Source organism: Acyrthosiphon pisum, chromosome A1 (genome assembly GCF_005508785.2).
Source record: "Acyrthosiphon pisum isolate AL4f chromosome A1, pea_aphid_22Mar2018_4r6ur, whole genome shotgun sequence".
NCBI lineage: Eukaryota > Metazoa > Arthropoda > Insecta > Hemiptera > Aphididae > Acyrthosiphon > Acyrthosiphon pisum.
In genome coordinates, this window is record NC_042494.1 from 31,674,927 (window position 1) to 31,688,209 (window position 13,283).

At 29.5% G+C, this 13,283-nt stretch overlaps 1 protein-coding gene across 3 annotated transcripts in view; it reads left to right on the top strand.

Moving 5' to 3' along the window:
- Positions 1-13,283, top strand: part of LOC100575324 (prolyl endopeptidase FAP) — a 208,747-nt gene that overhangs the window by 116,817 nt on the left and 78,647 nt on the right. The window contains exon 2 of one of the 3 annotated variants that reach the window (XM_029486919.1): positions 5,633-5,723. The exons of the other annotated variants lie outside the window; for them this stretch is intronic. Coding sequence (XP_029342779.1) covers positions 5,652-5,723 — 72 coding nt within the window. The 5' untranslated portion in view covers positions 5,633-5,651. The remainder of the gene's footprint in view (positions 1-5,632; positions 5,724-13,283) is intronic. 3 annotated transcript variants of the gene reach the window in all.

Consider the following 13,283-nt stretch of genomic DNA (forward strand, 5'->3'; position numbering starts at 1 on the left):
AAAATTGGCTTGTATTACGACAATTTCAAAGTAATAAATATCGTATGACAATGGTTTTGTAAATTGTGTACCGAACTAGGTACTGTGTTCGGGTTACATTGGATGCTTTTAATTTTCAACCTTTTAATACAGTTTCATTTAACTAACCTGAAAACAAAAATTCCGGGAAGTGGATTGTCATTAAAACACCCGGGTAATCAACAATATCACCAGTGATTAATGTGTCATCTAAGTACCACTTCTAAAATATGAATTGTTGTAAAATTATTTTGATATTATAATTATTATGTCGTTGTCGTATACAAATAATATTACTAACAATAATTAAAATTGTAAAATTTTTTTGAATAACTGAAGCAAATAAGTTTTAATATAAAATAAAATTATTGTTAGTTTAATCAAATGAGTAAAGAAGTATAAACTAAAAAAATATTTCTAAATTGTTGGATAATTGTTTTTGATTTAAGTACCTTTGCTCTTATATTTTTATATTTCCCAGATTCTAGTCTATGTTTAATTTAACTCAATACAAACCATTTAATCCTAACGTATTTCTTCAGATAAGACTTTGATTTTATATTTTATATTTATATATTTATACATTTTAAATAGGTATAGAATACAACTATGAAAAGAATAATTACAATATGTATAATACTCTCTATATAAATTTAAAAATCTAAAAATGTATAAACCTATCAATGAATAGAGTATTTCAGTATTTGTATAATGAAAAAAAGAACTTTGTACTTCCACTAATAATTAATACTTTATATAATAGTATTTAAAATATAATGTATGTGTAACGTGTATATTGTATACATAAATAGAGATAAAAAAACTAACGTTTTTCTAACATCTTGTTAAACATTTTATGAACTGATATTTCAAAAAAATATTTATTAATGTTTTTTTAAGCTGTCACATAAATGTTTTAAATGGAAATACATCATTTACAGTTTTCCGTAGGTGTACTAAGTGCATAACTTTCAAACATACATATAGATGTAGAGAAGTTAAAAAAGGATATAAATTCTTGTGGAACTTAAATTTGTTCACTTCGGTTTTACATTAACTTAACCCAACCTCATCAGACTTTCTAAAACTCGTTTAAATAGTATTCTTATGAACATTAAAATATACATTTACATAATTTTGCAAGTTGATATAATATTTAAAGGAAGAATTACAATCGGATAATGTCACTAATATAAGCTATTAAATTCCTAAAAGAGTAAACACATTTTACAAAATATAACCTAAGCAAATACAAATAAAAATTATTTCTAGTACATTTTAATATTACTCACCGCAATTCGTTGATTGTATTGATCGAAAATTATATTTCTATATTTTCCCATAACTTCCGTGTAAGTAAAAATGTATAATACTTATATGAAAAAAGCGATTGCTAATACGTAGCGTACCCAAAACTTTGATACATATTTTTTCAAATTATCCGAATAAGATGTCATACATTTTGAAAATATTTTAATCACTCTATTCATAAATATTCATCGTTGGAACTTTTATTCAAGTAAACGAAAGTTAATATTGTAAAGTTTCTTTGATGTGTCAAGTATGCATCATCGGTACGAGAAAATAGACTTTATGTTTTAACGACAAAAAGAAAGGGTCGTTGTATAAGAAAACTTTTTTCCTTAAGTTGTACTCAAGTGCATTAACGGGTTTAAACATATACAGTCTTTCATATTATATGTAGTAAATCAAACGTAGTGTACTGTGTAGGCCGGTTTCTATAACATTATTTAGTTTATACATTTAGCCGCTAAATATTCAGCACTTTTTAGTATACGTGTACACTTTTAGAGTCATGACTGTTTAATTTTATAAAGATTAATAGCTTTTTAGAAGTTGCAATATATTTATAAATTTGTATTACTTATTATATGACTTAGTATGGTTTTGTTTTTATAGTTCTTTTTATACCTACAATAATAATATTATACTCAAAATATTATTTTATAGAAATGAATATAAAATAGTTAGTTAATTCATAGTTACCAATATTATTCATCCACATAATATTGCAATAGTCACCATTTTTTTTAAATAACAAATTCTAGATTTTTATTTTTATTTGAAAAAAATAATAAATCATACAATTATACGTCGTAGTCAATGGGTTATGTTAGTTAGTAGTCGTGTATACAAATAAAGGTTTCAGAAAACCGAGTCTCCACGATGACTTAGCGTAAGTTAAAATTATTTTAACTTATATAAGATAGCACTGCAATCGAATTATTAAAATATACACTCAAAAAGGCACTGATTATAATAATACAGAGGTCGTTAAGTCGTTTACGTTTTCGATTAATTTAATAATTAAATATTGTTATGAAACGTGACGCACAGAAATAAAAAAGGAACGAATCGGCAAAAATCGTTTTTTTTTTTTATGTAATATCTTAATACCTTATTAACTGCTGACGCCTAATAATTGCCCCACGATACAATCTTGCGACGTGTTTCGTTTTATGATTTTCGTGTAATTGCACAATTTTTGTTAAATTTACCCAGTTGTTTTTAATTTTAACACATCTTTAAAAGTTTTGACAGGTTGCGAGAGCAATGATAGATTGCCGGGCCCGTCCGTGGCGGAGAGCGCATTTCGGAACTTTCCGCATGGATACAGATTTGTGGGGGGCGGGCATATAATGTTATTATATATTACTTGGAAATCGATTAAAACGCGTACATAATGCGTTATATACCTAGTACAGTTTTACGTTGTGACGAAACATCACGCTATATATTATACATGTAGGCGCATATTACTGTCCATTTCTCCATGACAGTAATATTATTATTATTATTATTATTACACCAGCTATGCTGCAGCTTCAGGAGTTGGACCCTGTTTACGGATTTAATGTTTTAGGTAAGTACGCCGTGCTGTAGGGTGTATACCGTACGCAATAATAATAGTAATAATGTAGTAGGCAATAACATCATAGAGTCAGGCCGTGTTTAGTCGTTTTTGTGCGAACGGCACGCGAGTACCGAAACAAAATTGTGTGACACGTTTTAACGATGTACTACATTTTTGTACCTAGTTTAGCGATCCTTATATCACCAACATAATAATATTGTTGTAACGACTACTGCAGCTGGAACTCGTCGCATACACACCAGACACTATTCTGTCTTCAGATGACAGCGGATATCGAAATCGCCCCGTAGTATACCGTATAATACCTAAGTCTGTGTACATACATACACGTCATTCATACGCGCATACGTCATAAACATACTATACATAAGTCATACATTTTATGACGCATGCAATAGCACGACGGACTTAACGGGGTTTCCCTAATGCGCTGGATACACAGTTTTCCCGGGGGTCCAAAAGGTCAACATTGACTTTGTACTGTGGATAATATAGAAAAATATAGAGAGAAAGATACTATACAGAGTAGTACAGAAAGGAAAAGTGGTGGTGGTGACGAGGACACGCGCGTACTCAAATTCACGTGGGTGTGCGTAAGTGTGTGTATGTGTGTGTGCGTGCGCGTATGACCGTAGTTTTATTAGTGTGCCGCTATAAAACCTCGCGGCATTTCGTCGCCGCTGCTTTCGGAGTCCCACGTGTATTTTTACTTAAATAAAAGTGTCTCTTTTGTGATCGTTGTCTTTTGTTTCCGCCACAGTGTATATTATATGTAGGTAGGTACCTATTACTATTGCAACTGTACACGTCCATTAATCACCCCGACGTCCGGCTTGGCTCCTGAGCCCGGGGGGCTACTCCGGTTCTGTTACCCGTTCTTGCGACAACCCCCGATGTGGAAGAAGGTTATAACTGTGCATATACCTACGTCGTTAAAGCCATTTGTACGTCAGTCAAACCATTTCGGAGTAGTTTTCGATTTATGCCACTGAAATGGAGACGCAAATTTCCGTAGAATTCACTCCGCCCGACACATGATAGAATAATATTGAGTACATAATATTATAAATTATAGTACACGCGTGGACTTAAAGGGAATCGTCGATCGTTGTATGAGCAGACTATAGGTATCTACGAGTAAAATGTCTACTATTGACCTTGGTCAGAGCCATATTATAAGAAATTTAATTGAGTAGAGAGGAGATAAAAATAACAATCCTCCAATATCAAGTTTAACTACCAACCGAAAAAAAAGTTTTTTTGGGAAGTTTTGAGACAGAAGTAAAAGAAAAAAAAACTCATGTTTAGATATGATAAAAATTATAAAGAACTACTAAAAAAAGTTTTGATGTAGAGTAGGTAGATTATGATGTATCTATAATCTAATAAAAATCAATTAAAGATTCAACCACAGAATATTTATGAACATCTTAGTTTTGATATTTCGACATCTATGATAATAGTATATTGGTAAAGCTAATAAAAACAAAAAAAAAAAAATATGTAAAAGAAAATAGATAAAAAAATGATCCACTGCAATGATGCCCAAGACGTCCAAACTAGAAACCGTTGGGCTCTGATTAAATATAAAGTGCGCCATGCAGCGGATTTAATTGTTCCGGTTTTATTTCATCATAGTTGTATTTACTATTTAATAATACCTATGGGAAATCTATAAATTTGTATTCATCCAAAATTATGTTTTCGGTAGACAGCTTTGACAATACGCACCTGCATAGACATCACAAATTCCTAATTCTTGAGCAAAGTTTCTTTCACCCACTAACTCTTTCAATAAATATAGATTTTCGAAAATAAACTGAAGAAAAACGAAAAAAAAATGTTTAATATATATTTACTCATCAACATATAATTTAAAACATGCAATTTTTATGTAAAAATAATCTTTCAAAAAAAAAAAAAACTATTTATGGTAATAAAAAAAAATATTTGCTAGCTTTTGTGTTGCGAACTTCGTGTTAAATGATAAAGACAAAGCTTACTATATAAAAAAGTTCCACTACCAAAAGAGCCACCCGGAGCGATAACCTCCTTCCTGACACCCCTAAATATGCACTGCACTTAAATAAATTGCTTATTATTCTATTATTTTTCCAAGCTAACTTATATTTATTATTAGAAAGCAGCATGTCATTCTGATTTTATAAAAATAACTACCGCAAGATGAGAAATTATCAGTCAGTTATACGTACCATGGTATTTTATAATTTACATAAAATTATTATAATATGGAAATAACACACAAAAGCCAAATTATAATTTGATCTCGTATTTACGATTTAAATGATAATGTTTTAACCTCGTTTAAAGCCTCAGGTTATTATTCTCTAATTAGCATACCATATTGAATCTAATACCTGTATAATTATCCGTTAAATATAAAAAGTGAAATCACTGATGGATAAATAATTAAATAAATAATAGATTAGGTTACCATTTTTTTTAAAAATGTATATAGAAAATATTATATTATAATTATTCGACTAGAATCTGGTAATAAATAAAACATAGTTGTTTGGTTTATTGGTTTAAAAAGTATAATACCAGCTTATAATAATGTTGTTCAGCAAATATTTACAACAGATTATTATTAAAAAATAAATGTCTACCTTCATCTTCAAAATCTGTACAATACTTAAGTTGTGCTCTGTATAATATCTAGAAATACTATAAGTGTTTAATATTGATCTTAAATAGATATCAGAAATATAACGTCATGTCGACGGAGTCGCACAAATTTACATCTCTAAGACAAGCTAGGAAATCAGTCTCTATCGCAGAAAAAGAGGTAAGAGTGTTGTTTAATAAAAGTAGTACTTAACGTATTATATACACTACTACCTAAGATAAGATAAAATTGGATTTAATTTATTCAATAATGCTAAATACTAATGCACTATATTTATTAAACGTATATAATCATTAATCATACTATTCAATTTATAAGTACCTACCTTTTGTTGTTAAGAAGTACTTATATTTAATACTGATCTGTATCATATTTTTATTTAAAGTATCAATTGTTTAATATAACTGTTTTTTTATGAAAATGTGTGTTCTCAATTGTCTCGATTACCTTACAATGATAAACGTCAGTGGGTCACGCGAGGGGGGGGGGGGGTTAAAGATATTACTAGGGCTCGGATTTATATGTAAATACATATTTTTACTGTGACTTGATAAATTAATTTAGATAAGTGATAAATTCGTTTCAAGGGATTTCCATTGTAATGAACTATATTTTATTTTACATATTTTTACATATTTTGTCTTAAGTACATATTTTTACATATTTCTCAATAATTCCATTTTATACCGCTACATATTTCGACAATTTACGATTTATTAATAGTTGTATACGATGTATACGATTTCCCATGTTCAAAAAGTACGTTAACAAAAAAATACCAATTATGAACTAATCGACCGTAATCTATGGTCGATATAATATTATGTTCGGCATTTGTGACCTCGATAAATGATAGATAACGATTTATTAATGCATAGACAAGTACAAGGGCCCTTGGGAATTGCAGTAAAAGAAAAAATGCACAGCGTATTACAAAAAAATCCTGGTTTAGACTGCCTAAAATTAATTAGAGATACACATTGCGAAATTAATGGGGTAATGTTTCCGACTGAACTCACTGCTTTGGACATTGCAAATATGAAATTTGCACCCATTACCTCGGTGGAAGTCGAGCGCTCCTTTAGTCGGTACAAATCTGTGTTACGACCAAACAGTAGATCATTTAACTTTGACAATTTGAGCATGTATATGGTATCTCATTACTTTCAAGATGAATAATGGTAGTAAAATAAGTAAATTATAGATAATAATGTCATTTATAAAGCAATGTTTTATATTTTTTTGTAATTTTTTTGTATTCCATATTTTCATTTTTTAATCACATATAAAGTGATTTATTATTACATATATATTTACATATTTTGGATTTTTTAATACATATAAATCCGAGCCCTAGATATTACTTATGTTTTTAATTTTATACTGTATAATTTGTTTTGTAGTTCACTTTTAAACATAACAAGCACTTTTATGAAACTTCCCATGAATCTGTACATAAAAAATATATAGTGTGGCTACAGCCCTCCCCTACTCACATACACACACTCATATTAGACCACCCAACTCAAATATTAATAATATTCTCGAATATTATATTTATTTAAATATATAGGTACAAGTTTAATTTGAAATATTTTAGATGTACCCAGTGTACTTATATGTAAAAAAATATGTCGTTTATTAATTATTACTTTTATAAAATGGATTTACATTATTAATATATAAAACCACAAGAAATTAAAAAAAAAAATAGTGTATGCCAAATTTGTAATTTAAAAGTAAATATAATTTTGACCACAAAGTAGGTAAGTAAGTAAAAAAAATCAATAAGCTCTTCCATATAAAATTCAAATAGATTATTTTTTAGTCGAGCGCTTAAACAAAGTTCTTACATATTAAAACATAACAACTAATACATTTTTAATATTAAAAATAATACCAAATCAATCAGAATAACAATATTTATATTGTTATTATATATTTAGCTTAGACTAACTTATATGTATTAGAAAATTGTAACTATTGTTCGTAACATTGTATATTAAAATTAAGTTATAAAATATTATTATAATTCAATTATTTCTTGTATGTACATTGTGAATTATCAAGCATATTCACCTCCCTAAATAATTAAATTACTTAAATTTGTATAAATGAACTTAATTAGTATACTTAAATACCATATTTTCAGATTCCAAGATTTTAAATTAAGTCAAATACTTTCGTGGTTCATCAATTTATTTTAGAAACTAGAAAACAATAGGTAAATTTCTCACAAACTGGAATATTTACACAACATCAGTTTTGATAAAACGGATTTTAGATACTTGACATTTTCATAAAATATTTAATCATTTTGTAGCCATATTTCAAAATAGTTTGGCTATATTCATGCTATTTTCGTGCATTGTACATTTTTTTTTTTTATAAAAGTTTTGATAGGAATTTATTCTTGGTGAAACCAGAGTGCAAAATATATAATACCAGGTTTATCGTAAGTTGTTTTACTGAAAAAGCATTTGAAGTTTAAATGTTCATGGAATAGGATATTTAAACGTATCGTACCGATTTCTTCTCCGATCTTTGTTATTTTATGTATTTGAAAAAAATATTAAACCTAGAAACATCGAACATTTTGCACTATTACTCAAATTATAAATTTTCATACGCAATGACATTTTCAAAATATTTAAACTAATTTTATGCTATACAAAATAGTTATTAGTACTTGCGTTTTTTGTATATTGGAAATATTGGGCTAAGCAAAATAGATTTAAAATGTGATACAATATGCATTATAATGTTCTCCTTATAGTTTTGTTAATATGTTGAATATACAAAGCCACATTTGTCTGCTACTGTTTATAGCACAGTAGCACATACAGTTTTATAATTTAGAAATCGATATATCAACAAGTTTAAAAAAAAACAGAATTTACAGTAAAAACGGTAAAGTTCTCTACTGAGAAAAGAAGATTGTATAGCTACATGAGACAAGATACTCTGCATATGATATAAGCAACGTAAGTTTTTTTTTATCAAATATAGTCTTCAGGTATATTTAAGATTTCCAATAAAACGTAATTTGAATAAATTTATTATTAAGGAAAATTGGGATGAATATGCTTGGAGAATCACTTTATATATTATATTCATAACAACTGCGTCATACCATTGAGTATACAATATAATATATAATATACAATATGGTACAATATATATACAATACTCAATGGTCATACGTACATATATATTTTTTTCAATTATTGTGTACACAGTTTTATAGAATTTCTTTCAAAAGTTCAAAGATTACAAATCAATGTTTGAGGGGTTTTTCTATAGAATAATATTTTTTTTTTTTTTTGGTTACTTTATTAAAGTTTAATGATAAAACTTGCAATTGATGTAAAAAATATATATTTTAAGTGAAAATTTTCACAACCAAACAAATTAAATGTAACGACAATAATTATTATTAATGTACCGAATAAAAAAAAACAAATTAATGTTATTCTACAATGTTTCCGTTAAGTAGTCACAAAGAAGACAGGGCAAAATTTTTTCTATAAGAAATAATGTACATAAATAAATATAAACTTTAAGCTGTATAAACATAGTACGTTCGTTGGAGAGAAAACAATTTATTGCTGAAACGACAACTATTATAGAAGTGTGTTCACTTTACCAACTCAAAACTTAATTAATTACAGTGTTTCAAAGACAGTTGAAAATTACCTGATCAAAATTTAATTATAAAGCTTTTATTGGTGGTAAAATGTGAGTCATGGTTAAGAATGGTGTAGTATTCGCTTTGTTTCCGTTTTCCTTCAACAATATGGAAATTATAATTTAATAAAAATATTGTTCTCTTTGTTTGTCACGGACCACGGTGCATGTGAAAGCTTAGTTGTCTGAAATAATTGTTATGTATGCAATATGCATAATTATTAAAAAATGGGTTTTTATTTATCAATTGCGTTGCATGTAAACTAAAATATTTGAAGTTCCACAAAATATCAAAAAAAGCACACATTTTTGTTTGCGAAATAAATTATAAATTATAAATTTACGGTTATGAACAAAAAAAAAATTATTATTATAATACAGTTTTATAATATCCTGTAATATAATAATATAATATAAATAAATAATATAAAATATTCCATAATAATAAATATAGTATTAATATGGTTGAACAATTTCCGAGAACGCTCGTGGTGTCGTAAATGTACACAATTTACATATTTTCTATGCTGTTTTTTATAGTCTACGATAAAACAGTTAAGAACAATACATGTTAAGGCGGAAGAATAACTAAAATAAAATAATGATGTTCTATTCCATGCTTTAAATCTATATTTTATGGTTAAAAAAGTAAATCATACCACAATTATTATCTAACTTATAATATAATATAGTGACTTTATTGTTGTTTTAACGAAAATAAATAATGAATCAAATTCAACATGCCATAATTAAAGTTTCTTTGAAGCTATCAATAGGTAACCTAATATATTTTAAGCCATACTTTTAGATGTCGGTTCATCTATTCAAATTAATTTTTCATCATTTTAATAGTTAAACCAAAAAAATAATTATTAAGTAGGTATTGAAATCCTATTAGATTGGATTTTAAATTAGAACATTTTATCTATTGATAATATTGTAAAATAATAAATACTTATTATGAAACTGTCTTGAACTAGTTATATATATTTTTTTGGTTCCTATTTTGAGTTAAGTGTAAAATTGGATACCTACTCATAATAAATTATTGTAACATGAAGGTAGGTATACATAATGTTATGTACTCACATCACATGTATTATGATTTATGGCCTCAAAGTTTCTATACCTTACAACAGTAAATATTACTTTTGTATGTAAGATATACCAATTTTATAAGACATCATAATAGTACCCACTGTAGCATGTCATAATAATTACTATCGTATACTTACCTATGAAATTTGTATTGGGACTATTTAATTCGTAGCTACTGCATCGTAATAATGGCGCAGTCAGCACGAATGTCTAATATTGAATGGATCAGCGTAGCAAGTAACGTAATTTCGAAATAATGTGAAAACAAATTAATTGCATTAAAATAATAATAACTAGTAGGTAGAAAACATTTGCAATTGATCGACATCGATCACCACCAAAATGTTTGGTAAAATTAGCTTGATATTTTTTGTTTTCAACATAAATAATATAATATATTTATTGTATATTTGTTCATTTTACTAGCTATTTCACATAAAACATATTATTATTGTTTAATTTTAAATTGAATTATTATTGACTTAACGACGATAGTAATGGTAAATTGGAGTCCCTGTTAACGTCCATGTAGATTCTATCTATATAGTTATACGTTTTTTTAATTGATATATTTCCTAGTATTTCAGTCAATGGTTATTAGCCGTATACTAGTCGTAGCGAATTTGGACAGAGTATAATATAATATTTATATACGTATGCAATTTTATTATTATGCCTCTGTAGCCCGTACGGAAAATGAACTTTGGTAAAGGAATTCAATGTAAATGGGTATGAAATGGATGATTTTGTCAATTATAATAATATACACTATGCTTAAATAAAATATTGTTAGTTTTGTGAACCGGTAAATAGCAATGCAATTAATATTCACTATACATATTGTATACATCAAATACAAAATACGTAAATAGTTTATTCAATTTATTTAATGGTAACCAAACCATAATAATATATTATCACACATAGGTATTAAGTATTATTAAAATATGCAAAGAATGAGTATATATTGTATTTACATTTTTTAAATCTTTTTTATTGATCTTAAGCCCGTGACTATGGACCTTAGCTATTTGTCGGGGGCTGCAGTTGGATTGGAACACATGTCTGGTCATCCATCCGGGAACTAATGGCACTGACTGGTGCTTGCACTCAGAACACGTTTCGAAACTGAATGCAAGCACCATGCCACACCAAGCCACAAAATATATTTACATACACATTATCTTAAATGGGAAAACCTTGAAAAAAAATTAAAGGTATTTATTTTGTGATTGTTGTTTTAAATGTATTTATGTTTATGGGCCAAAATGCGTTTCCCAAATCCCTGGAGTGCGCTGCCATTGCAGAAGGGTTTGACCTTGCAAACGTTTTATTTATTTGCACAATATTTAATCTGACTGAGCAATTTCTGGGAAGCTTCAGTCTTTCGGGAGTACTTTATTTCTCATGCACTCATTCCGGTAGTTATGGCGTATAATAATATTATTATTATGAAGTTTTAAACTGCGAGAACCGTACGTACTGTTACGCGCCGATGCATTATGGTCACGGCAATGTTGATGCGGATAAAATGCGCTTTTAGAAAATTTGTTAAAATATTCAAATGTCACCGATTATCATCGGTATATAATATACTAATGTAATGGCTCAAAGGAACCTATTATAAGACTCTGGTAGCTGTTTTAAATCCAAACAATACAAACGTCGGAGATTAAAATTCTCTCTTTGTTTGGGGGAAAAAACACTTTTACCGACGTTTAATGTAGACACGTCACAATTACCTAAACAGCATTTCGTTTTGCATCTGTAGAAAAAAATTCATACTATTAAAATAATCACAATAATATAAATAATAATAATTTATTAAAACCTCGACGACGAAATCGTTTTCGGGAATTTGTAAGGATGTCATGCTCACATGTTCCTTTCAAGTCCGGGGACCTGCAGCATTGGGCAATCGAATTTTTGCTTTTCAAACGCGTACAATATTGTGCACGATGACGATCCGCTCACGTGAATTTCGAATATCAAACTACCAACGTTGACTGAAATAATAAGAAAACATAGTCGTGCCATTATAGACGTTTCGAAACGAGTGTTGAGGTCCGAGACCTGCTTTTGGGTCATTCTCGGCGGGTAACTAACTCTCCCGTTTGTCACCACCCCTAACCAAACAGACAACCCCCGGGCAAGAACCTCTTCCGCAACCGCCGCCACCACCTCCGACGAATGTCCTAACGTTCTGCGACGATGGGAACGCGGTGCGTACGATAAACCACCGTCCACGACCAGGATAACGAACGGTCGCCGGCGGCAGAGTTTACGGTGATTTGCCCCGGTGGTTAATCTAATAATTTCGGCGAGTTACGCTACCGCAGCCACCCCGGCGCGGTGACGGGAACTACCCCTGCACGCCCGTAATTGTCAGCGGATTACGGTTTTGGCGGCCGACACTAAGCCCCCCCCCCCCGCTGCAGACGATGACGACGTCGATGACTACAAATACGACTACTACTACGACTACCACTACGACTACGACTACGACTACGACTACTACGACTACGACAACTACGACTACGACTACGACTACACGACTACCACGACGGTTTTAACAATAAACCCACGCCGTTCCGATCGTAATTTGTCGATAGGGGGATGCCGGTGTGTGTGGGGTGGTGTGTGAGAAGAGGGTAGCCCGGGACTGCTGGATATTACAACGCCACTGCAAACATGTATAATATATATGCATGTAAAGTATATTATGCGTACCATTATAATGTACAGGGTATGATGGTTGTATTTCGCTCTCGCTGACGGTTAGCAGTCGTCTGGTATGATGGTTCCCATTCAAAAAATATTTTATTTCTTCTCAATATACCTACTTATAATTGTTATTACTAAGGAATCGTTTGACAATATTTTTGGTCCTTGTGGTTTTTTTTTTTTTTAACTAAAATCAGTTAGGTGTCTACA